This window comes from Macaca fascicularis, chromosome X (assembly GCF_037993035.2).
Source record: "Macaca fascicularis isolate 582-1 chromosome X, T2T-MFA8v1.1".
Lineage (NCBI taxonomy): Eukaryota > Metazoa > Chordata > Mammalia > Primates > Cercopithecidae > Macaca > Macaca fascicularis.
In genome coordinates, this window is record NC_088395.1 from 74,843,585 (window position 1) to 74,870,978 (window position 27,394).

Genomic DNA, 27,394 nt, shown 5'->3' on the forward strand with positions numbered 1-27,394 from the left:
AAATCTCAAATGTGACCTGTCCCAAACTGAACTTTTCTCTATCTCCCTCAAACTTTCCCATTGTGAAATTCTTATATGTATGAAGTAGAGCCCCATTCACCGAGTCAGCCAAGTCAGAAAATCAGGATTCAGAAATCTCCCTCTCCCACATCCTTGGTGACTTCCAGTCACCAAGTCCTGCTGCTTTTGCCTCCCTGTCCTTCTTTACTGAATTATGCTTTTCCCTAGGATGGCACTAGCTGCTATGAAGCTTATACCCCAGTGTAGGGCCATCTGTTGCAAGTCTACAAGAATTTGTCAATAAATATTTGTCTTAACCTCATTCTGGGCATCATTTTCTGACTCTACCTTTGTTTTACCTTTTGTACTTGACCTGATTATAACGTATGATGCCTTATATTTTATGTGCAATATAAAATATGCTGCCATATATACTTTTGGAATGAGATGGGTTTCAAATAAGTATAAGTATTGATTTATTTTTAGTTTTGATGGAGTTCAGGACCTGCTATCCCAAAATATGGCACCTTGGCATTTGTGGAAACAGCAGAAGCAAGAAGGTTTCTCTGCCTTCTCCCCTTCTCCCCGGAGCAGGCCATAAAAGAATTCTCTGACCTTCCTCTAAAGTAGGTCATTCCAGAGGTACCCTCCCTATAACTGGAGGAAAAGAACATCCCTATCCTCGAAGACACAGAAACACCAAGAAGAATCTGAACAAACAAGCCTTGCTAAGATCCCCCTAAGTTTATTACCATTAGATCATATCCTTCTGTCTTCTAATTACTAATCTTCACAATGATCCATTTCATCAAACTTAGTATAAAAAATGCAAGAGTTTACCTGCTTCTTTGGGTCTTCATTTCTAAAGGCTCTTGTGTCATGTAAAACTTATTAAATAAATTTGTATACTTTTCTCTTGTTAATCAGTCTTTTGTTATAGGGGTCTCAGCCATGAAACTAGCAATGAGTGAGAACATAAATATCTTCTCCCCTACAGTTTCACTGTATATAGACTATTTTTATACTATCATTTTCCTATTTACCCATCTGTCTCCATACTATACATTGTTAACACCTTAAAGGCACAGACAGTGACTTTTTCTTCTTCATTACCCCCAGTATTTAGCATGGTGTCTGAAAGTAATATAGTTATAAGCTTGAGCAATGTTTGCTGAATGAATGAATTTCCCAGGGTAAGAGTTACCATTAAATGTCATTGTGTCATAATGGGATTTCCTTTCATTGTCAATGTGAGCCAAGGAGGAAGACACAGCCCTAAAAGGCAGTTGGGGGAAAGTGTCACATGTTTGGAAAAGAGGTAGTGAGAATAGAAAATGCATACCTTGCCAAAGTGCTCGATTAGTATTTCCACCACTATGTTCTGGAATTTGATGTTCATCATGGCGGCCACAGTGTCCTCCTGAGCTCTCATCAGGGTGGGCCCAAAGATCACTCCCATGTTGGAGGGGGTCATAAGATTCTCTTTGCTGTGCTCACACACACTGCCAGAAGAAAAGGGGCAAGATTAACAAAATTTGTTCCAGTATCCCCTTACAAACAAGACTGTGTTAGGTGCTATAGAGGGTAAGAGAAACTAAAAATTAGAAGGAAAGGAGCAGCCTAAAGTATGTATTAGAAGAAAAGATTACAAAGGAAACAATCAGCAAAGAATACAAGATAGTATAAAACTAGGAGTCAAAGTGGTTAGACATAGCTAACCTAGCTAACAGCACTGAAGGAATTAAGAGACAGGCGGGGATATGGAGAGGGACTACAGCTAGTGGGATACTATTTGGAGAGGCAGGAAGGAAGCAAGAGGACATTCCAAGCAAGAGGAACAGCCCACATAAGTATAAAGCATGTACAAAGAACCACAAAGCACATTGAGAGAATGCCTACCAGTCTCTTAAATCAGCCCCTTCCCAACCCCCGTTAGAGAAGCAAAAATCTGAAGGAGCTGAAAGGGATCATTAAGATTTGCACTTGATCATCTTCCTTATTTTACAGATGAAAAAACATAGGCCCAAAGAAGGAAAGGAATTTGCTCGAAGTCACAGTCAATTAGCTGTAGAGTAGAACCTGCAACCCCAGATTTTCTGATCCCTAGTCACTTTCATTGCTTAAATTCCCTTTAGTGGCTTCCTACTTTGGGATCCTTCCATAACTTGAGTAACTTGACCCCTATTTCCAATCCCTACTTACAGCTTAGGCTCTGAAGCTGGGTTTGAATCCCAACACGGCCACTCACCAGCTGCGCAACAGTGAGTTCACTCACTCTAACCTCTCTGAACTTCAGCTTTCCCACCTGGGAAAATAGCACCCACTTCAGAGAGTTGTTGAATAAATAAAGATAAATTGCTTTAGCATGGTACCTGGCACCCTGGGAAGTATCTGTTGTTATTATTACCTCTCCAGGAGCCTTCAGGCACTGCTGACTTCTGACACTCTTGTTATACTAAACGGCTAGGATTAGGGCTGTCTGGTTATACCACATTGTTTCAGACTCCCATACCTCTCTGCTCATGTCATTCTCTCTACCTAGAATATCCCCCTCTCCATACATTCACAAAATGTCTATCTATCCTTGGAGATACACATAACGTTATATCTTCAGGGAGACCAGAGCCCACTGTGCTCATCCTAACTAAAACCACTGGCAAGCAGAGTAAGTTGCAATTTTCTGTTTACTTATCTGCCTCTCTTACTAGGTGATAAACAACTTCCAAGTGTGTGTGCCTGCCACACAGCAGGTAGTAATGAATTATTTGTAAAGGAATTGAGCTCCCCTAGTGCTCTTCCAAACGGTCCTGGAGGCAGCCAAGTAAAAGGCAAGAATCTCTTTTGGTCAGTTTGGCTGTAGGAACAGCCCAACCGCCTACCCGAAACACTCACCCTCCATACCTACCAAGGCTAAGGCCCAGAAGAGAATGGTAGATTCTTAACACTGAGTGGATAATTGAGGTGTACAGAATCCTTAGACAAATCTTAATGTGAAGTCTGTTAAGCCCTAGACAAAGGCTGAGCATCATTCAAATGGAAATGAACAGCGACCATTCATAGCTTTTGATATTGCTGGGCTGGTGATGTGTTCCTTTTAACAGTTTCAGTACCCCTGCAATTAATCTTTATTCTTTAGTGACAGAAGTTTTTTCAGATATTAAAATGGAAAAGTATCTCCATGCTAACATCAAGTGACCCAAAAAGGCTAAACCACAAGGACACTTGTGTATCTCCTATTGTGAGCTTTGAAAGGAACTGATCTGTGTTCAGTGTCCCAGCAGCTCACAGAATCATCACAACTCCAAAAAGCAGAGTATTTTAGTTTTGAAGCCTCGGTTTACCAAGAGGAAAGCACTTGGCAAGGTCATATGGCAAGGCAGAGATTCAAGCCCATATTTGTTGCTCCCCAAGTCTTATAGCCATCCCATTGCATCCCACTGCCTGCTTGTCTAACTTTTCTGGATAAATCAAAACTCTTATGTGGGCGCTTCTAAATCCACCTTCTGATTCTCTGTTATGGGAGTTACTTGTCATCCCATTTAGGATACTCTTCCTTCTTGGCCTTCCTACGAGATTTGGAAGTTCACCTATTCTTTGGGGAGATTGCTTTGCATTTAGCATCTCTTTTTATTATATATTTTGAAAACCAGTATGGGGGATAAGTAACATCCCAAATTGTGGGTTAACAAGATGAATGAAATCAAAAACAAGAGTATGTAATGTTATTTGACAGCAAAGGAATCTTGAACTCTCTAGTCTACTGAGGTTGGTTGTAAGAAGTCTCCAGCACAGAATAAAATGATTCTGATTGCATGGTTTAGATTAGAGGTCATAAATTTAAATGTCTAGAGGGGCAAGGCAGGTAACTTACATGAGAGAAATGGGCCTGGTGAGAAGTGGCTGCCACATTTAAACAAGCAGACATTCTCTAGACCAGCATTTTCCCACCACTCACTTAGAGACACACCATCAACAGAATTACTTCTAGTTTTAAGAAAGGGAAATTCCCAGGTCACATCTAATGTAACTCTAATATAATATTTGTTAAAACACTTGGGAGTGGTGGGGCCTATGGTAAATTAGAAGCTTGTGCCCATTCCAAAGCAAGAAACCATTACTCAACCCCAACTGATTGCTGCCACGTGGGCATGCAGATCCAGTGTGCTAACATCCTCTTTTTTCCTGAAATGTATACTTTGATGTGAACTACCTGGATTTTTTAAATGTTGAAGCCAAATCACTTTTCCCCCAAAACACTGCGGAACAAATAAAATATATTTGTGGTCTGGACCTTGTCAACAGACTGCCAGACTGAGACCTCTGGCAGAATGAGAGGCTATCTATATGAACTTTTAGGTCTGGCTTTAGCATCCAATGAGTCTAAGAACTGTATGCCCTCTGATTCCTAAACAAGGAAGCTACCTTCAATATTTTTAGTTCTTTTACTAAAGTACTGTGTCTCTGGGCCTATCGTTTTTCATCCTTAGGTATCTGTTCCCTCATCTATAAAATGAAGTTATTAGGTGATCTAAGGGGACTTCCAGCTCTGACAATTAAGTGAATCTCAGAAAGCTGCGCTCTTGAAAATAACTGGGGGCAAAGACAACCACACACTGTATGTCCCCGTTAGAAGAACACAGAACCATCTATTAAGTATGCTTGCCTTTCCCACCCTGTACATACATACATACATGCACACACACACACACACAGACACACACACACACACCCCCCCTGGAAACACAAAACTAAAAAGGAAGCAGAAATTTGAACACAGAATAATTGATAATATTATTACATTATTACTCATTTCTTTTTAGATGTGATAATGTTATGTTTATAAAGAGTTCTCATCTTTTCTTTTTCTTTCTTTTTTTTTTTCTTTTGAGATGGATTCTCGCTCTGTTGCCCAGGCTGGAGTGCAGTGGCGTGATCTCGGCTCACTGCAAGCTCCGCCTCCCAAGTTCAAGTAATTCTCCTGCCTCAGCCTCCCAAGTAGTTGGGATTATAGGTGTGCACCGCCACGCCCGGCTCATTTTGTATTTTTAGTAGAGATCGGGTTTCACCATGTTGGCCAGGGCTAGTCTAGAACTCCGGACCTCAGGTGATCCACCCACCTCAGCCTCCCAAAGTGCTGGGATTACAGGCATGAGCCACTGCGCCTGGCTTGAGTTCTCATCTTTTCAAGACACAAACTGAAATATTTATGGATGAAATAATATGATGTCTTAGATTTGATTTAAAATAACATGGGAGGAGGGGAAATGGGTGGGGAAATAGATGAAACAAGATTGGCCATGTGTTCATTATAGTTGAAGGAGGGGTGATGGACACATAATGCTTTCCTATACTGTCTCCTCTATTTTCATATGTACTTGAAATCTTGCATAATAAAAAGCTCTTCAAAAGAAAAGGCAATAGTGCAGGGGAGAGTGAATCAGTGTCACAAGCAAACAAGTCCCTCTCCCCAAGGATGGTGCCTTTTTTTAAGGGCTGACAGCTTTGGCTTCCTCCACTGGTATTACATTATCTGTCATTTACTTTAAATACTTCAACAAAGTCCATACGATGTCATGAATTTCATCAGTCATGAGTTACAAGCACAACATTATTTATGTACCACTAAGAAAGAAAAGTAATTTCACAGTCATATCATCATGTAATATTTTTGAAGACATTTTAAATAGAAAATAAACTCAACAATGAACATAATTTAACTTAAGTGACTACAATATGAGCAGCTATTACAAGTTCATGCATGTGGAGGCCATGATAATTACATCAGAACTGCTGCCTGACAAGTGTAATTTTAAGAAACCATTGATTTTCAGATGTGTATAGAATTCAGATTACAATTTGAGAAAAAGTATTATTAGAACTGATGAAATTTGGTTTATGTGCTTATTAGTTTTCATGCACAATCTAAAACATATTAATTATGATGGTAGTATTCTAATTGTGAATACATGCATGCTCTAGGGGTGATTAATGAGTATTTAAAAGACTCAGGTAAAAGCCAGAGGAGCTCCTGTAAGTTTCAGCTAACCTTATCTCCAACCAACACCAAAGGCTTTGTTAATGAGCATAACATAAGGTAAAAACGAATTACCATTGCCTAGATGTATTAAAGACATATGGACTGGCTGAAAATATTGCACAGACACTGCCAGCCTTGCATTGACAGGGTAGAAAAATATAGCAATGCTTAATATTAACATCAGTAAGGTGAATCAGCCAATCTTATGCATCTTCAGATATGATGCAGCATATGGTATACAACATCACCTATGATCTATTCCAACCAACAAATAGTTAACTTGAATCCATCTAGCCTTTAGATAGAACCTCTACTTTACAAAAAATACAAGTAGAGGAATTCGCTGAAATATATGACAAAGAAGAAAGCAGACAAAACTAGGAAGTAACATTCTACAGGACAATTGGTCTTCTCTTGTTGGTAAAACAGTATCATAAAAAAAGGCACTGTGCAGGGGCCATGCTAGTCTTCTCTGCATCGTTCCAATTTTAGTATATGCACTGCTGAAACACTCTTCAGCAAATGCAAAAGAATGGAAATCATAATAGTCTCCCAGACCACAGTGCAATCAAATTAGAACTCAGGATTAACAAACTCACTCAAAATCACACAACTACATGGAAACTGAACAGCCTGTTCCTGAATGACTACTGGGTAAATAACAAAATTAAGGCAGAAATAATTAAGTTGTTTGAAATCAATGAGAACAAAGACACAACATTCCAGAATATCTGGGACACAGCTAAAGCAGTATTTATGGGGAAATTTATAGCATCAAATGTCCACAGGAGAAAGTGAGAAAGATATAAAATCGACACACTAACATCACAATTAAAAGAACTAGAGAAGCAAGAGCAAACACATTGAAAAGCTAGCAGAACACAAGAAATAACTAAGAGCAGAGCAGAGCTGAAAAAGATAGAGACACGAAAAACACATTTAAAAAAAAATCAATGAATCCAGGAGCTGGTTTTTGAAAAGATTAAACAGATAGACCACTAGCCAGACTAATAAAGAAGAAAAGAGAGAAAAATCAAATAGACACAATAAAAAATGATAAAGGGGATATCACCACTGATACCACAGAAATACAAACTACCATCAGAATACTATAAACACCTCTACGCAAATAAACTAGAAAATCTAGAAGACACGGATAAATTCCTAGACATCTATACCCTCCCAAGACTAAACCAGGAAGAAGTTGAATCCCTGAATAGACCAATAACAAGTTCTGAAATTGAGGCAGAAATTGATAGCCTACCAACCAAAAAAAGCCCAGGACCAGATGGATTCACAGTCAAATTGTACCAGAGGTACAAAGAGGAGCTGCTACCATTCCTTCCAAAACTATTCCGAACAACAGAAAAAGAGGGAATCCTCCCTAACTCATTTTATGAGGCCAGAATCATCCTGATACCAAAACCTGGCAGAAGACACAACAACAACAAAAAATTTCCGGCCGATATCTCTGATGAACATCGATGTGAAAATCCTCAATAAAATACTGGCAAATCAAATCCTGCAGCACATCAAAAAGCTTATCCACCACGATCAAGTTGGCTTCATCCCTGGGATGCAAGGGTGGTTCAACATATGCAAATCAATAAATGTAATCCATCACATAAACAGAACCAATGACAAAAACCACATAATTATCTCAATAGATGCAGAAAAGGCCTTCGATAAAATTGAACACCCCTTCATGCTAAAAACTCTCAGTAAAGTAAGTGTCGATAGAACATATCTCAAAATAATAAGAGCTATTTATGACAATAAATCCACAGGCAATATCATAGTGAATGGGCAAAAGCTGGAAGCATTCTTTTTGAAAACAGGCACAAGACAAGCATGCCTTCTCTCACCACTCCTATTCAACACAGTATTGGAAGTTCTGTCCAGGGAAATCGGGAAAGAGAAACAAACAGAACGAATGACAAAAACCACATGATTATCTCAATAGATGTAGAAAAAGCTTTTGATAAAATTCAACACCCCTTCATGCTAAAAACTCTCAATAAACTAGGTATTGATGGAACGTATCTCAAAATAATAAGAGCTATTAATTATTAACCCACAGGCAATATCACACTGAATGGGCAAAAGCTGGAAGCATTCCCTTTGAAAATCAGCACAAGACAAGGATGCCCTCTCTCACCACTCTTATTCAACATAGTATTGGAAGTTCTGGCCAGGGCAATCAGGCAAGAGAAAGAAATAAAGGGCATTCAAATAGGAAGAGAGGAAGTCAAATTGTCTCTGTTTGAATATGACATGATTGTATATTTAGAAAACCCCATCATCTCAGCCAAAAATCTCCATAAGCTGATAAGCAAATTCAGCAAAGTCTCAGAATACAAAATCAATGTGCAAAATTCACAAGCATTCCTATACACCAATAATAGACAGAAAGCCAAATCATGAGTGAACTCCCATTCACAACTGCTACAAAGAGAATAAAATACCTAGGAATACAACATGCAAGGGACATGAAGGGCCTCTTCAAGGAGAACTACAAACTACCACTCAAGGAAATAAGAGGGGACACAAACAAATGGAAAAACATTCTATCCTCATGGATAGGAAGAATCAATGTCGTGAAAATGGCCTTACAGCCCAAAGTAATTTATAGATTCAATGCTATGCCCATCAAGCTACTATTGACTTTATTCACATAATTAGAAAAAACTACTTTAAATTTCATGTGGAACCAAAAAAGAGCCCATATAGCAAAGATAATCCTAAGCAAAAGAACAAAGCTGGAGGCATCATGCTACCTGACATCAAACTATACTACAAGGCTACAGTAAGCAAAATAGCATGGTCCTGGTACCAACACAGATATATAGACCAATGGAACAGAAGAGAGGCCTCAGAAATAACACCGCACATCAACAACCATCTAATCTTTGACAAACCTGCCAAAAACAAGCAATGGGGAAGGGATTCCCTATGTAATAAATAGTGTTGGGAAAACTGGTTTGCCATATGCAGAAAACTGAAACTGGACCCCTTCCTTAGACCTTATAGTTAACACAAGGTGGATTAAAGACTTAAATATAAGACCTAAAACCATAAAAACCCCAGGTAAAAACATAAGCAACATCATTCAGGACATAGGCATGGTCAAAGATTTCATGACTAAAACACCAAAAGCAATGGCAACAAAAGCCAAAATTGACAAATGGGATCTAATTAAACTAAAGAGATTCTGCAAGCAAAAGAAACTATCATCAGAGTGAACAGGCAACCTACAGAATAGGAGAGAATTTTTGCAATCTATCCATATGATAAAGGGCTAATATCCAGAATCTACAAGGAACTTAAACAAATTTACAAGAAAAAACCAACCCCATCAAAAAGTGGGCAAGGGATATGAACAGACACTTTTTAAAGAAGACATTTATGCAGCCAACCAATATATGAAAGAAAGCTCATCACCACCGGTCAATAGAGAAATGCAAATCAAAACTGCAATGAGATACTATCTCATGCCAGTTAGAATGGCAATCATTAAAAAGTCAGAAAACAACAGATGCTGGAGAGGATGTGGAGAAATACGAATGCTTTTACTCTGTTGGTGGGAGTGTAAATTAGTTCAACCATCGTTGAAGACAGTGTGGCAATTCCTCAAGGATCTAGTACCTGAAATACCATTTGACCTAGTAATCCCATTACTGGGTACATACCCAAAAGATTATACATCATTCTACTATAAAGGCACATGCACACGTATGTTTATTGTGGCACTATTCACAATAGTAAAGATTTGGAACCAACACAAATACCCATCAATGACAGACTGGATAAAGAAAATGTGGCACATATACACCATGGAATACTATGCAGCCATAAAAAAGGATGAGATCATGTCCTTTGCAGGGATGTGGATGAAGCTGGAAACCGTCATTCTCAGCAAACTAACACAGGAACAGAAACCCAAACATCACATATTCTCACTCATAAGTGGGAGTTGAACAATGAGAACACATGGACACAGGGAGGGGAACATCACACACTGGCGCCTGTTGGGGGGTGGGGGGCTAGGGGAGGGACACCATTAGGGGAAATACCTAATGTAGATGATGGGTTGATGGGTGCAGCAAACCACCATGGCACGGGTATACCTATGTAACAAACCTGCACGCTCTGCACATGTATCCCAGAACTTAAAGTATAACAATAATAACAATAAATAAAAAGAAACAAGCTCTGTGCTAGATTAAAAATACAAAAAAGACATAAATAAAATGTGTTCCTATATTGAATACCAGATTGGACAAAAATATATAAAAGGCCACTTTTGGGTCAAGTGGGAAAATGTTAATATGGTCTGGAAAAGTCAAAATTTTTAAAATGGAAAAAGTAGACTAAAGAACAACATAATCTCATTTTGGTAAAAAAAAATACAAACATGGATATGTATACAAAAATGCATACACACATACACATACACACACAAAGAGAGGGAGAAAAAGAGGGAGAGAGAGAAGAAAGAAAGAGACAGAGAAAGAGAGAGAGATTCTAAAGAACCTGAACTATATTAATAGTAACGATTATTGAATGTTGGGAATGAAAAGCTTTTCCTTTGTTTTTTTTTTTGTTTGTTTGTTTGTTTGTTTTGCTTTTTAAATATTTTGTAATTTATACAGTGTACAGTATTGCATCTCAAATAAGAGAAGTATTATTACAAAAGTAAATAGAATCTAGTAAGCCTAATAACCCATACCCTTCAGAATGGTAGCCCAGGCCTAAGGTTACAAAGGGGTACTAGATGGTAGGATTTTATTGCCTGACTCCAATCTTATCTGCCTCCAGTGAACCTTTCATCCAAGATGTTGTCAGGGCATCTGAAAGGACAGAGAGCTGGGACTTCATTTGAGTTTGCAGAACAGGTTGTTCAAGTCTTTTTTCGTCTGCCTGCTGATAAATAGCTATAAGAATGGCAGAATTAAGCCCGGAGCTTGCTTCCATTGTAATATTCCACTGGCAGTAAGATTGCCAGGGAGGTGACCTTAGAGTTCTCCTATTTCTGACTAATAGAAGCTCCAGATATTAACCAAAAAGAACTGGATAATTGAGAACCTCAAATTGGCTGAGGTCAGTTTGGGTCTGCCTGTTATTAGCCTGGAAAACAGGCTGGCAGTGGAAACACAGTAAAAAGGCATAGATGTACTCATCATATAGATGATGAAAGCAGCAGTCGGCAGGCAGGATAATTATGTGCATTTTAAAAACACATGAATTTTCTTCTTCTGTGCAAATTTCTCCATTGAAACTAAGCGTATTTTTTATTTACATTTCCCTACAATTTTCATTATAAACATTTTCAAACATACAAAAAAGGTGAAAGAGTGGTACCAGGAGGACACATACTGTCTATACCTAGACTCAAAAATTAACATATTGCCACATTTGCTTTTACTCTGTCTATATTTTTTCTTAATCCTCTGAAAGTAAATTGCTTCAACCCTAAATACTTCAGCATTCATCATCAAAGAATAAGCACATTTTCCTACAAAACCACAATAACATGTTAGCATCTAGAAAATGTACAATAATTCTATATCATCTAATATCTAGTCCATATTCAAATTTTCTCAAATGTTATGGGGGGAAAAAGTCTTTTATAGCTGCCTTTTTCAAATCTGGATCCAATCAAAGCTCTTACACTGCATTTGTTTGTTTATTTAGTCTCTTAATGTACAACAGTACCTCTACCACTTTTTTCCACAACATTGACTTTTTGAAAAGTCCAAGCCTTTTCAAAAGCTTTATAGACTGTCAAATACTCTGTGTTTTTCTATACTTTTTATTTCCTGCAAACTGGAAAGAATTAATATGATTCAAGCTACATATTTTTGGCAAAAATATTTCACAGTTTATGTATTATAATTTTTATTATATCTACTTAGGAGGTACATAAGTGGTTTGTTCCATTATTTACAATGGCACAACCTCAGCTCACTGCAACCTCTGCCTCTCAGGTTCAAGTGATTCTTCCACCTCAGCCTCCAGAGTAGCTGGGATTACAGGCACCCACCATCATGTTCGGCTAATTTTCGTAATTTTGTAGAGACGGAGTTTCACCATGTTGGTCAGGCTGGTCTCGAACTTGTCACCTCAGGTGATCCACCCACCTCAGCCTCCCAAAGAACTGGGATTACAGGCCTGAGCCACTGCGCTTGGCCTGTTCCATTATTACTGATGCTAACTTTGATCGATTACTTAAGGTGGTGTCTGCCAGACAGGTTCATTGTAAAGATACATTGTTTTTTATTTGTGATTAGTAAGTAACTTGTCAGTAATACATAGGAATAATGTGAACATCCTATTCCTCAATACTCTTTTACCCAACAGTTTTGATTCATGTCTAAAACAGACCACTTAGATAGCAAACTAATGATTTTTCTAATTCTGTCATTCGTCCTATGTTTATTAGCTGGTATTCTTTCTGCAATAAAAAGCTTTCCTTCCTCTACCTACCTACAAGAATTTTGTTTTTCAACGTGTAATAATCAAATACATTATTTATTGTTATTGATGTTCAGGTTTACTCAAACATCATCGGTGTCAGCCCTTTCAAGGTTTCTACATCCTCTGGACATGACACTATTATGACACTATTAGTGTGACTCTGTTCTTTCTTGCTTGGTGGTACTGTTTATCCAAGACTAACTTGTATTTTCCTTGCTCCAGACATGGAATCAGCCATTTCTCTAAGCACCCCTGATTCCTTTGAAAAGGAAATGCTATTTAAAAACAAAAAACTGGGTACTAAGTGTATTCACTTCTTTTTGGGTAGAATTCCTTCAAGACTGATTCAGTGAATAAAGTCTTTTCTTCTTGTTGCTTTCTCTTTAAATCATGAATTCATATTAACATTCTTAATTTAACTTTAATGTTAAAAAATTTTTCCTCATGTCTTTAATTTTATATCTGTATCTCTTTTGTATACTATAAGGCTTAGCTTGTGATAACATTAACATATTTACTTTTTTTTTTTTTTTTTTAAGGAAAGATGTATTTTCAAAGGGAAAATTGCTGCATGCAGCATGCAAAACTGCAGATCAAGAAGCAGCCAAGTGAAATGAGTCCTTGAGGCTCTCCTGTATCCAGCCTGAACTGTACACAGATTACCCAAAGCAGCAGCTAATCCCCACATTAGCCACTGGACTGTTCCTCAGCTCCTCCTTGGTTTGGCACTCTCACTAGCAGTGCAGGAAGCACTGTCATTGGCTATTAGCCCATTATTAAACCTTAGCTGTCTCTGTTACGATAAAACACCCAATGCTCAGTATAAGGCCATCCTCAGGGCTCAGGACTCAAGCTATGGAACCAACTTGTAGTTTAAATTACCCAGTGACATGGGATTTCTGGGATATCAGTAACTCAACGTCCCTGGTGAAGATGAGCTGCTTTCAGCAATCAAATGATATTCTTGCAAGCTTCTAGTGAGTAACTCTTTCCTCAAGACATATCTTTAGATTTATGTTTTGCTTTGACGTGTAACAACATTGAATGAGTAAGTCAGGACCCATGGATGGTCTTCTCAGTTCTGTTAACTGTCTGCATGATCTTGAGCCAATTGCTTATTCTCCTTGGGTATCAGTTTTCTCATCCATACAATGGAGGTGATTGTCTTAATAATGATGATAATAATGATGATGATAATCTCCTTGCTCCACCTAACAAGCTGTGGTAAAGATGTAAGGAAAAGGAGAATATAAAATTGTCCTGTAAAATGTAAAGGGCTGTAGTAACATAAAATGTTCTTATGATTGGTAACTTTTTTTTTTTAATTAATTTATTATTATTATTATACTTTAAGTTGTAGGGTACATGTGCATAACGTGCAGGTTTGTTACATATATATATACTTGTGCCATATTGGTGTGTCGCACCCATCAACTCGTCATTTACATCAGGTATAACTCCCAATGCAATCCCTCCCCCCTCCCCCCTCCCCATGATAGGCCCCGGTGTGTGATGTTCCCCTCCCTGAGTCCAAGTGATCTCATTGTTCAGTTCCCACCTATGAGTGAGAACATGCGGTGTTTGGTTTTCTGTTCTTGTGATAGTCTGCTAAGAATGATGGTTTCCAGCTGCATCCATGTCCCTACAAAGGACACTAACTCATCCTTTTTCATGGCTGCATAGTATTCCATGGTGTATATGTGCCACATTTTCTTAATCCAATCTGTCACTGATGGACATTTGGGTTGATTCCAAGTCTTTGCTATTGTGAATAGTGCTGCAATAAACATACGTGTGCATGTGTCTTTATAGCAGCATAATTTATAATCCTTAGGGTATATACCCAGTAATGGGATGGCTGGGTCATATGGTACATCTAGTTCTAGATCCTTGAGGAATCGCCATACTGTTTTCCATAATGGTTGAACTAGTTTACAATCCCACCAACAGTGTAAAAGTGTTCCTATTTCTCCACATCCTCTCCAGCACCTGTTGTTTCCTGATTTTTTAATGATCGCCATTCTAACTGGTGTGAGATGGTATCTCATTGTGGTTTTGATTTGCATTTCTCTGATGGCCAGTGATGATGAGCATTTTTTCATGTGTCTGTTGGCTGTATGAATGTCTTCTTTTGAGAAGTGTCTGTTCATATCCTTTGCCCACTTTTTGATGGGGTTGTTTGTTTTTTTTCTTGTAAATTTCTTTGAGTTCTTTGTAGGTTCTGGATATTAGCCCTTTGTCAAATGAGTAGATTGCAAAAATTTTCTCCCATTCTGTAGGTTGCCTGTTCACTCTGATGGTAGTTTCTTTTGCTGTGAAGAAGCTCTTTAGTTTAATGAGATCCCATTTGTCAATTTTGGCTTTTGCTGCCGTTGCTTTTGGTGTTTTAGACATGAAGTCTTTGCCCATGCCTATGTCCTGAATGGTACTACCTAGGTTTTCCTCTAGGATTTTTATGGTATTAGGTCTAACATTTAAGTCTCTAATCCATCTTGAATTAATTTTCGTATAAGGAGTAAGGAAAGGATCCAGTTTCAGCTTTCTACTTATGGCTAGCCAATTTTCCCAACACCATTTATTAAATAGGGAGTCCTTTCCCCATTTCTTGTTTCTCTCAGGTTTGTCAAAGATCAGATGGCTGTAGATGTGTGGTATTATTTCTGAGGACTCTGTTCTGTTCCATTGGTCTATATCTCTGTTTTGGTACCAGTACCATGCTGTTTTGGTTACTGTAGCCTTGTAGTATAGTTTGAAGTCAGGTAGCATGATGCCTCCAGCTTTGTTCTTTTGACTTAGGATTGTCTTGGAGATGCGGGCTCTTTTTTGGTTCCATATGAACTTTAAAGCAGTTTTTTCCAATTCTGTGAAGAAACTCATTGGTAGCTTGATGGGGATGGCATTGAATCTATAAATTACCTTGGGCAGTATGGCCATTTTCACGATATTGATTCTTCCTATCCATGAGCATGGTATGTTCTTCCATTTGTTTGTGTCCTCTTTTATTTCACTGAGCAGTGGTTTGTAGTTCTCCTTGAAGAGGTCCTTTACATCCCTTGTAAGTTGGATTCCTAGCTATTTTATTCTCTTTGAAGCAATTGTGAATGGAAGTTCATTCCTGATTTGGCTCTCTGTTTGTCTGTTACTGGTGTATAAGAATGCTTGTGATTTTTGCACATTAATTTTGTATCCTGAGACTTTGCTGAAGTTTCTTATCAGCTTAAGGAGATTTTGGGCTGAGACAATGGGGTTTTCTAAATATACAATCATGTCATCTGCAAACAGGGACAATTTGACTTCTTCTTTTCCTAACTGAATACCCTTGATTTCTTTCTCTTGCCTAATTGCCCTAGCCAGAACTTCCAACACTATGTTGAATAGGAGTGGTGAGAGAGGGCATCCCTGTCTTGTGCCAGTTTTCAAAGGGAATTTTTCCAGTTTTTGCCCATTCAGTATGATATTGGCTGTGGGTTTGTCATAAATAGCTCTTATTATTTTGAGGTACGTTCCATCAATACCGAATTTATTGAGCGTTTTTAGCATGAAGGGCTGTTGAATTTTGTCAAAAGCCTTTTCCGCATCTGTTGAGATAATCATGTGATTCTTGTCTTTGGTTCTGTTTATATGCTGGATTATGTTTATTGATTTGCGAATGTTGAACCAGCCTTGCATCCCAGGGATGAAGCCCACTTGATCATGGTGGATAAGCTTTTTGATGTGTTGCTGAATCCGGTTTGCCAGTATTTTATTGAGGATTTTTGCATCGATGTTCATCAGAGATATTGGTCTAAAATTCTCTTTTTTTGTTGTGTCTCTGCCAGGTTTTGGTATCAGAATGATGTTGGCCTCATAAAATGAGTTAGGGAGGATTCCCTCTTTTTCTATTGATTGGAATAGTTTCAGAAGGAATGGTACCAGCTCCTCCTTGTACCTCTGGTAGAATTCAGCTGTGAATCCATCTGGTCCTGGACTTTTTTTGGTTGGTAGGCTATTAATTATTGCCTCAATTTCAGAGCCTGCTATTGGTCTATTCAGGGATTCAACTTCTTCCTGGTTTAGTCTTGGAAGAGTGTAAGTGTCCAGGAAATTATCCATTTCTTCTAGATTTTCCAGTTTATTTGCGTAGAGGTGTTTATAATATTCTCTGATGGTAGTTTGTATTTCTGTGGGGTCGGTGGTGATATCCCCTTTATCATTTTTAATTGCGTCGATTTGATTCTTCTCTCTTTTCCTCTGTATTAGTCTTGCTAGTGGTCTGTCAATTTTGTTGATCTTTTCAAAAAACCAACTCCTGGATTCATTGATTTTTTGGAGAGTTTTTTGTGTCTCTATCTCCTTCAGTTCTGCTCTGATCTTAGTTATTTCTAGCCTTCTGCTAGCTTTCGAATGTGTTTGCTCTTGCTTCTCTAGTTCTTTTAATTGCGATGTTAGAGTGTCAATTTTAGATCTTTCCTGCTTTCTCTTGTGGGCATTTAGTGCTATAAATTTCCCTCTACACACTGCTTTAAATGTGTCCCAGAGATTCTGGTATGTTGTATCTTTGTTCTCATTGGTTTCAAAGAACATCTTTATTTCTGCCTTCATTTCGTGATGTACCCAGTAGTCATTCAGGAGCAGGTTGTTCAGTTTCCATGTAGTTGAGCGGTTTTGATTGAGTTTCTTAGTCCTGAGTTCTAGTTTGATTGCACTGTGGTCTGAGAGACAGTTTGTTATAATTTCTGTTCTTGTACATTTGCTGAGGAGTGCTTTACTTCCAATTACGTGGTCGATTTTGGAGTAAGTACGATGTGGTGCTGAGAAGAATGTATATTCTGTTGATTTGGGGTGGAGAGTTCTATAGATGTCTATTAGGTCTGCTTGCTGCAGAGATGAGTTCAATTCCTGGATATCCTTGTTAACTTTCTGTCTCGTTGATCTGTCTAATGTTGACAGTGGAGTGTTGAAGTCTCCCATTATTATTGAATGGGAGTCTAAGTCTCTTTGTAAGTCTCTAAGGACTTGCTTTATGAATCTGGGTGCTCCTGTATTGGGTGCATATATATTTAGGATAGTTAGCTCTTCCTGTTGAATTGATCCCTTTACCATTATGTAATGGCCTACTTTGTCTCTTTTGATCTTTGATGGTTTAAAGTCTGTTTTATCAGAGACTAGTATTGCAACCCCCGCTTTTTTTTGTTCTCCATTTGCTTGGTAAATCTTCCTCCATCCCTTTATTTTGAGCCTATGTATGTCTCTGCGTGTGAGATGGGTCTCCTGAATATAGCAGACTGATGGGTCTTGACTCTTTATCCAGTTTGCCAGTCTGTGTCTTTTAATTGGAGCATTTAGTCCATTTACATTTAAGGTTAAGATTGTTATGTGTGAACTTGATCCTGCCATTATGATATTAACTGGTTATTTTGCTCATTAGTTGATGCAGTTTCTTCCTAGCCTCGATGGTCTTTACATTTTGGCATGTTTTTGCAATGGCTGGTACCGGTTGTTCCTTTCCATGTTTAGTGCTTCCTTCAGGGTCTCTTGTAAGGCAGGCCTAGTGGTGACAAAATCTCTAAGCATTTGCTTATCTGTAAAGGATTTTATTTCTCCTTCACTTATGAAACTTAGTTTGGCTGGATATGAAATTCTGGGTTTAAAATTCTTTTCTTTAAGAATGTTGAATATTGGCCCCCACTCTCTTCTGGCTTGGAGAGTTTCTGCCGAGAGATCTGCTGTTAGTCTGATGGGCTTCCCTTTGTGGGTAACCCGACCTTTCTCTCTGGCTGCCCTTAAGATTTTTTCCTTCATTTCAACTTTGGTGAATCTGGCAATTATGTGTCTTGGAGTTGCTCTTCTCGAGGAGTATCTTTGTGGCGTTCTCTGTATTTCCTGGATTTGAATGTTGGCCTGCCCTACTAGGTTGGGGAAGTTCTCCTGGATGATATCCTGAAGAGTGTTTTCCAACTTGGTTCCATTTTCCCCCTCACTTTCAGGCACCCCAATCAGACGTAGATTTGGTCTTTTTACATAATCCCATACTTCTTGCAGGCTTTGTTCATTTCTTTTTCTTCTTTTTTCTTTTGGTTTCTCTTCTCGCTTCATTTCATTCATTTGATCCTCAATCGCAGATACTCTTTCTTCCAGTTGATCAAGTCGGTTACTGAAGCTTGTGCATTTGTCACGTATTTCTCGTGTCATGGTTTTCATCTCTTTCATTTCGTTTATGACCTTCTCAGCATTAATTACTCTAGCCATCAATTCTTCCACTTTTTTTTCAAGATTTTTAGTTTCTTTGCGCTGGGTACGTAATTCCTCCTTTAGCTCTGAGAAATTTGATGGACTGAAGCCTTCTTCTCTCATCTCGTCAAAGTCATTCTCCGTCCAGCTTTGATCCGTTGCTGGCGATGAGCTGTGCTCCTTTGCCGGGGGAGAGGGGCTCTTATTTTTTGAATTTCCAGCTTTTCTGCCCTGCTTTTTCCCCATCTTTGTGGTTTTATCTGCCTCTGGTCTTTGATGATGGTGATGTACTGATGGGGTTTTGGTGTAGGTGTGCTTCCTGTTTGATAGTTTTCCTTCTAACAGTCAGGACCCTCAGCTGTAGGTCTGTTGGAGATTGCTTGAGGTCCACTCCAGACCCTGTTTGCCTGGGTATCAGCAGCAGAGGCTGCAGAAGATAGAATATTTCTGAACAGCGAGTGTACCTGTCTGATTCTTGCTTTGGAAGCTTCCTCTCAGGGGTGTACTCCACCTTGTGAGGTGTGGGGTGTCAGACTGCCCCTAGTGGGGGATGTCTCCCAGTTAGGCTACTCAGGGGTCAGGGACCCACTTGAGCAGGGAGTCTGTCCCTTCTCAGATCTCAACCTCCGTGTTGGGAGATCCACTGCTCTCTTCAAAGCTGTCAGACAGAGTCGTTTGCGTCTGCAGAGGTTTTGGCTGTGTTTGTTATTGCCCTGTCCCCAGAGGTGGAGTCTACAGAGACAGGCAGGTTTCCTTGAGCTGCTGTGAGCTCCACCCAGTTCGAGCTTCCCAGCAGCTTTGTTTACCTACTTAAGCCTCAGCAATGGCGGGCGCCCCTCCCCCAGCCTCGCTGCTGCCTTGCCGGTAGATCACAGACTGCTGTGCTAGCAATGAGGGAGGCTCCGTGGGTGTGGGACCCTCCCGGCCAGGTGTGGGATATGATCTCCTGGTGTGCCTGTTTGCTTAAAGCGCAGTATTGGGGTGGGAGTTACCCGATTTTCCAGGTGTTGTGTGTCTCAGTTCCCCTGGCTAGGAAAAGGGATTCCCTTCCTCCTTGCGCTTCCCAGGTGAGGCGATGCCTCGCCCTGCTTCAGCTCTCGCTGGTCGGGCTGCAGCAGCTGACCAGCACCGATTGTCCGGCACTCCCCAGTGAGATGAACCCAGTACCTCAGTTGAAACTGCAGAGATCACCGGTCTTCTGTGTCGCTCGCGCTGGGAGTTGGAGACTGGAGCTGTTCCTATTCGTCCATGTTGCTCCGCCCCCAACACTTTGTTTTTCAACATATTTACTTTTTTGCTTTATCTTTATAAGATGTATGTGTGTGTTTCAAGTTAAATTTTATTACTACTATTAATAAACCTACTGAGTGATGCTTAAAATTTTGCTTTTCTTGTTTCTAGAGTACATCTCATTAAGGATGAGTCAGAGGACTGTGTTGACACGTTAGTTGAAATAATTGCTTTCTCTATGTAATTATGCTATCAAGTTGATAAACACTTAGGTTCATTAAATTCATTTGCTTTTATTGGTGTTCAGTTTTATGGTTCATAATTTTTTATTTAATTTTATTTTTTGGATATGTAAAACATTAATATGGCTTAATAGTCATAAGTATATAAGGAGGTATACCCAGAGGAATCTAGCTCTTATCCCTATCCCCTCCTCCCTACTTACCACACCTATCCACTATAATAACCACTTTCATTAGTTTATTTTTATAACACATTTATTGAAATATATTTTACATATCATAAAATTCACCTTTTTAAAGGTTAAAATTAAGCGGTTTTTAGTATATTCACGGAACCGTGCAACTGTCTCCCTTTATATAATTTCAGACATTTTCATCATTCCAAAAAGAAACCTCATACTCATTATCAATTACTCCCCATTACTTCTCACACCCCCACTTCCCAGACCTTGCCAACAACTCATCTACTTTCTTTCTCTATAGCTTTGTCTATTCTGAACACTTCATATAAATGGAATCATATATGTACTTTTGTGTCTTGTTTTTTTCACTTAGCATAATGCTTTTGGTGTTTATCCATGTTGTGGCATGTATCAGTACTTCATCCTTTTTATGGCTGAATAATATTCCATTGCCTGTATACCACATTTTGTTTACCTATTCGTTAGTTAACAGACATTTGGGTTGTTTCCATGTTTCAACAACTATGAAATAATGCTGCTATGGACATTTGTGTACAAGATTTTGTGTGGACACATGTTTTCATTTATCTTAGGTATATACCTGGGAGTGGAATTGCTGGATGTATGACAACTCTACATTTAACTTTTGGAGTCATTAGTTTTTTAATATTTATCTTAGTGTATGCTTCATTTGACAAAATTTTTTAAACGTGTGTGTATTCTTACATATTCTTATTTTCCTCTTTTTTCTTACAAAATAAAAGCTAGCAAATTATAAACCTTGTTTTATAGATTGAAATTTTTTATGTTATTGCTTGTTTTATGTGCTGGAAAATTGTAATATATCCCAGAAAATCACTACAAAACAAGTTCATAGAGATCTTCCTCATTCTTTTCTTAAATTACTGCATAATACTACATTGTTTAATACATCCTTATTTACTCGACTAGTGCCCTATTTTCAGATATTTGTGTTGTTTCCGATCTTTTGCTTTTGAAAATTGTGCTGCAATGAGAAACCTTGTGCATGTGTTGTTTGTATTTGTGGAGGTGTATCTTTAGAGTATATGCCTTAAAAAAAGAAAAAAAAAAGCTCAAATATCATATACCCTGTTTTACCCTGTTTTGCTGGGTCAAAGGATAACCAAATGTTTAGATTTGTTAGGTATTGTCAAATCCCCTCTTCTGGAACCGTACTGCATTAACACAAGAAATGTATTGGAGGACAGTTTCCCCATAGTCTCATTAATAAGCATTAGGATTTGTCCATAAATGGTAGCTCAGTATAGGTTTAGTTTGTGTTTTTGTTACTATGAGTGAGCTTCAGCATATTACCACATATTTAAGAGTATTTGCCATTCTATTTCTGTGATCTATTTGTTCATGTCTTCTTTTGATTTCAAGATTTTGAGGACTAAGATTCTTAAACTAAGCCAAGCAGCCAGCCTTTGGGCAGATAGAAGCAGGCGCCCTGACGCTCACTAAGCAAGGGCATCCTCAATTGAGTCCTTGGCTCTTGCTGAAAAAACCCTTTGAGATTAACTGCTTCAGTCCCTTCGTGTTATAGATGCACAAACTTGTGGGCCAGAGAGTGGAAGGAACTTTCTCTAGGTCACACAGCATATTTGTGACAGATCTGGAACTTGGACTCAAAGACTACTCCAGGGCAACTTTAAATTAACATGCAAATAGCTTCTTTGCTGATTTTTGTACATTTACTGAGATTATCACAAACTAATTTTTGGAGACCAGAAGCCTCTTAATGTTCTCTATTAGCTCAAATTACAAACACTGGCAATAAATATAAAAGCCATCCTCTCTTGTTAATTCTGCTTATTATCTACATCAGTATCCACAATATTCATTTGCTATAGAAGTGTAGAAAACAGTCTTTGAAAGTCAGAGCTGAATCAGATCTTGGAGATCTCACATATAATAGGAAAACTCAAGGTCCAGATAGGCAAAGCACTCAGGATTTATTACAGGGGGAGGCCAAAAGAGTCATTAACCTGGAAACTCACCTTCATTAAAGGCCTCAAGCTGAGGTGTTTCAGAGCCTCTCCAAATGAGGTTAAAATGTATCATTACTGCATCTTTTGAGTATGCAGACAACTGCATTTGCTAAATATATACACTTAAAATACATTACAATTTTTTAAACTTATTTTCACTTTTTTTTACTGTTTAACATACCAAGAGAGGCCTTAAGAGTGACCTGTCCCTGGTCACAAAATGAACTAATAGCAGAAAGCAGAAATGAAACTAGAGCCCAGGTCTGCTGGTTCCTGGACAGAATGCTTTCTGCCTTTTTTTAAGCCAAGTAAATTCATCTTGATTCACAATATTAAATCCTCTGGCCAGGAAGCACCACTGTGGGACACATGTGCCCCTTTCACCTGCTTATCTCAGTGCCTGTCACCAGGACTATTCTCCAGGATCCCGCTGTCTGCTACTGCCAGCCACACCAGGGCAAGAAGTTGACCAGAATCTTAACAAAAAGTCCCATTTCTTGAGAGCCTCTCATGTGACATGCATTTTACCTGTGTTCATCCTAATCCACACAAGTGGCCTTCATTATAGGGATTGTGCAGATGAGCAAACAAACTCAGAGAGGTTTGCCTAAGATTACACAGCAAACAAGTTGGAGAGCTTCAATTCAACACCAGGCTCATCTGACGGCAAAGCCCAATCTACTTTGCTGTTACCTTTCAACTGAGACAACCCACATGCATGATGACTCTAAGAGGATATGTACATGAGTCAAGGCAAAACAGCCTTCCTCACAGAGCATTCAGCCTTCTAAGGAAGCACTTAAGGGCTGGGGCTGAAAGAGCTGAGAGGAAGCTTCTGTGTAGTCCAACCACACGGGACAGTTGTCTAATAGAAACTTTTTCTGAAAATCCAGCAGTTACTTACTTGACCAAGTGTCTTATCAGAAGTTCCAGCATCTCTCGGTTCTTTTCTGGTAGCTTATATACCAGGGAGTGAATAGCTCCTAGGCGGTAATCCAGGTTATCAGACTCTGAGAGAGAAGGGTAAGAAAAATGGTTTGGCTTTCTGGGCAAATGGATTGAGCAAATTCTCACATATATATGCACACACACACAGATTTGGAAAAAGACAACCAGAGACACAGAGAGACAGAGATAATCAATGAGATGAAAAGAGACAGAGATAAATAGGCACTGAAATACAATAAAAATTAAGGACCCAGAAACAAAGACAAAGACACAGAGAGAGAAAGAAAAAAGGCAGAGAGAGAGAGAAAAACACACACACACACAAAGAAACAGGTCTAAAAAGATGTAGAAAACAGAAGATAGAAAAGAAGAGAAGGATGAGAAGAGAAGATTGTCTCAGAGGGAGTCAGAACTCCAGGCACAGCAGGTTGTTCCTGAAGTCTCACAGATAAACTTCCAGCTGGAAGCCTATTCCCATCCACCTTCCTTGTGGTACTAAGAAGTGTGCTGTTGCCTCTGGATTCCTGTTAAAATCACTGAGAGCTCAGAAGTAAAGAACAAAGCTCCCTTGTTTGAACAAAGACCCATTATGATGTTAAGTCCCTTGAATCTTTTTCCTCTACACCACACAGGATATGATACAGAATATGATGCAGAACCTCCACGTTGAGGTGGAGAGGGGCACTCACACAGTGGCCTCAGCCAAAACTTTCAATGCTTCTTTAATTGTCAACTTTTGGGAGTAATTCTATATGCCTTATTTCCTATGTACTAACGTCCTCTCCCTCAGTTTTCTCATCTAGAAAATCTGATGCTGGCACTAGCAGATTAAGAACAATGGTTCACAACACAATAGAAAAGCATTTGAACAGGCAAAATGCTGAAGGAAGTTGAAACGGCAACTGTCGTGTAACCATTTTGCTGTCCCCTGGTAATGTGAGCCAATGTTCTTGTTCTGATGGAAGAGGCAATGAATACATATATAAATAAAGTATTTATATTCATCACAACCCTCAAGTTAACCAATTTTCTCAAGCCTACTTAAGTAACACTAATTATGAAAAATAATAGAACTCTTGAGTTAGACAGCAAGCAAGAATACTTTCATTTGGCAGTTGAGTAAAATTTGTGTATGTGTTTTAGGTTTCTGTGCCCTCAATCACTTCCCCTCAAACAATTTTCAAGGCTTATTACAGTAAACATTAAGAAACTAGGACAACACAGTTAATTAGTAACATAAACACTTACTGGCAGCAGAGACCAGCTCTTTGTGAAGCCTATAGGTCATGACAGGTTCAGAAAGATTCCTGAAATGAATGAAAATTGTCAGTTGCTTTGGGAAGAAAACAGCTGGGTATTGGATTCTTAGTTCTGGGGACAGCAAGGCTGAAGTTCCTGAGCCCTACAGCTTAGTGGGATTATATACATTCTTCTCTTCACCTGAAGCTTCCTCAGGGGAGTCCAAGTTGCTAGTAATTCAACAAAAGACCTGCAAAAGCATGGGCTGAGCCCTCTAGCAAGGTCTCCAACTAGCTCACAAAAGTGAAAAGAGGCACAAATCAGTCCCACAAAATTCCAGAGGGGACCCATTCTGAATGCTACCATGAATCCCTTACAATTTGATAGATCCTTAGAACTTCCAAAGTGCTTTTGCAATTGTCCTCCCAATTGATTCTTCCAATAATCCTGTGAGGCGGAGCAGTTATCCAAATCCCCATTTATGGGAGGAGGAAACTCAGGCTCAAATGGGTTTACTCATTTAGTCAAAACACATTGAGCATCTACTTGTACCTGGCATTGTGCCAGGTATTGGGGATCCAGAGATGAAAAGAAACAGTCCAAACTTCCAAGGAGATAATAGTTTAGTAGAAAAGAGCACCATACACAAAACTTGCAATGCAGTGGGACAAGTATGATGATAAAATAAAGGTACATGGTAGGTGGCTCTGAGGAAGTAAATAATCAACTAATAATTATAAGAAAAGCAAACTCTGTACTGCTCTAAGTGATTTACATATATTAACCCATTTAAACCTCATATCAACTCTGTGAGGTAGGTACCATTTCCAGTTTATAGATGAGGAAACTGAGGCCTAGAGAAGTTAAAAACTCATCCAAAATTACACAGCTAATAAGTGGTAGAAGCAGGAAGTCTGTCTCCTGAGTCCATGCTCTTAATTACTATACTATACTGCCTGCCACTGTTGTTACTGTAGTAATCCAAGCAAAAGATAATAAAAGACAAACAGAGGGGCTAGTCGTGGTGGCTGACATCTGTAATCCCAGCATTTCAGGAGGCCAAGGCAGGAGGATCACTTAAGCCCAAGAGTTCGAGACCAGTCTGGAGAACTTAATGAGACCCCTACCTCTTAAAAATAACATAAAAACAGTAACTGGGCATGGTGGTGCGTGCCCGTAGTCCAGACTACTCAAGGGGCTGAGATGGGAGGACTGCTTGAGCCTGAGAGAGAGAATGGTGTGGTGGGAGGGCAAGGCTGCAATGAGTCACGATCACAACACTGCATTCCAGCCTGGGTGACAAAGCATAGAAAGAATAGGTAAGGAGAGTGTTTTGAAAAATATTAAAGAAAGAACTCCTTCTTTGATTGGGTATGATGGCGAGGGAGCAATTTGGTTTGGGTGAATGAAGAGAAAAAGAGTTGATTAAGAGGGAAGTAGAGATGCTAAGTCAGGGAAGCCTCAGGAAGGAGATGTCTACTAAGAAGTTGGATGCAGGGCTCTGCTAGATTAGAGAAGCAGATGTGAAAATCAGGAACCTAGAGAACAGATGACGAAACCACAAGAACAGATGCCACTTCTCCAGGGGAGCTGGCAAACTGGCAGTCAAACAGCTACATGAGGCCTTCTGATATTTCTTCTTTGCCCAGCACAGTGTATAATAGTGAAATGGAATTGAATCAATTATCAAAATATTTTAAAATGAGATATTTCATATACAAATCCATATCCCCTGTCTCTGTCGAAAAATGCAAAGATCTGGCTCTATTGGTTCTTTGTAGAAGTAAACAACACTGCTGTTTGTATGTAAACAAAGGGCTTGTCATGCAAATAAAGGTTCAATGTGCAAAGTGTTTAATACGAAAATAGTCTACTTCACTCAGTTTTATTTCCTGGTCCCTGTAGATATTTCAGTTTTCAGTCGTTCTACTATAGTAAAATAAGTAGAGAGCCCTGGAAAATACCAAGTAGAAAGCCCATAAAGGACATTGACAAAAATGACCAGAGGTTAGAGAAAAACAAAAAGCAAGTGATTCAGCAGAATCCAAAACAGAAGAAAGTATCCAGGAAGGCTTGTTAACAACTTCAAATGTTACAAAAAGGTCAAGTAAGGTAAAGACTGACAACTGTGCTTTGTGTGCAGCACTGAGGATATCCCTGGTGACCCTGGCAAAAGCAGCTTCACTGGAGCAGAGGGGGTAAGAGTTAGATTACAACGAGTTAAGAAGGAACTGGGGAGTTAAGAAGTACAGACTGGGAGTGTATATTACTTGACACAGAAGCTTGGCTGATGTCAACAAAAAGAGTGAAACTGTGTACAATATTTTAAGAGATTTATTCTGAGCCAAATATGAGTGACTATGGCCTGTGACATAGCCCTCAGGAGGTCCTGAGAACTTGTGCCCAAAGTGGTCGGGGTACAGCTTGGTTTTATATGTTTTTAGGGAGGCATGAGACATCAATCAAATACATTTAAGAAATACACTGGTTTGGTTCAGAAAGGCAGGACAACTCAAAATGGGGGGCTTCCCACTTTGAGGAATTTAAAATTTTCTGGTTGAGAAATTTAAACATTTTCTGGTTGACAATTCGTTGAGTTTATCTGACGACCTGGGATCAGTGGAAAGGAATGTTCAGGTTAAGACAAAGGACTGTGGAGACCAAGTTTTATTGTGCAGAGGAATCTCTCAGATACCAGACTTTAGAGAGAGCAGGTTTTAAAATGTTTTTTATTAGACCTAAAAGGGCACCTGGCTCTTAGTTGATTATCTACTGGATCTGGAAAGAAATGAAGGAAAACAATGGGGGAAGGGGATT

The 27,394-nt window shown here is 39.1% G+C and overlaps 1 protein-coding gene and 1 pseudogene across 7 annotated transcripts in view; both read right to left on the reverse strand.

Annotated features, from left to right (window-relative positions):
• Nucleotides 1-27,394, reverse strand: part of OPHN1 (oligophrenin 1) — a 379,874-nt gene that overhangs the window by 51,731 nt on the left and 300,749 nt on the right. For all 7 annotated transcript variants that reach the window (XR_012429977.1, XR_012429978.1, XR_012429976.1 and 4 more), the window contains 3 exons: nucleotides 24,587-24,645; nucleotides 23,295-23,400; nucleotides 1,343-1,502 (listed from right to left, as the gene is read on the reverse strand). Coding sequence is in view for 3 of the 7 variants with exons in the window: in XM_005593813.5 (XP_005593870.1) it covers nucleotides 1,343-1,502; nucleotides 23,295-23,400; nucleotides 24,587-24,645 (325 nt within the window). In the remaining 4 variants the exon portion in view is untranslated. The remainder of the gene's footprint in view (nucleotides 1-1,342; nucleotides 1,503-23,294; nucleotides 23,401-24,586; nucleotides 24,646-27,394) is intronic.
• LOC123571466 (U6 spliceosomal RNA) lies at nucleotides 6,460-6,549 on the reverse strand (annotated as a pseudogene).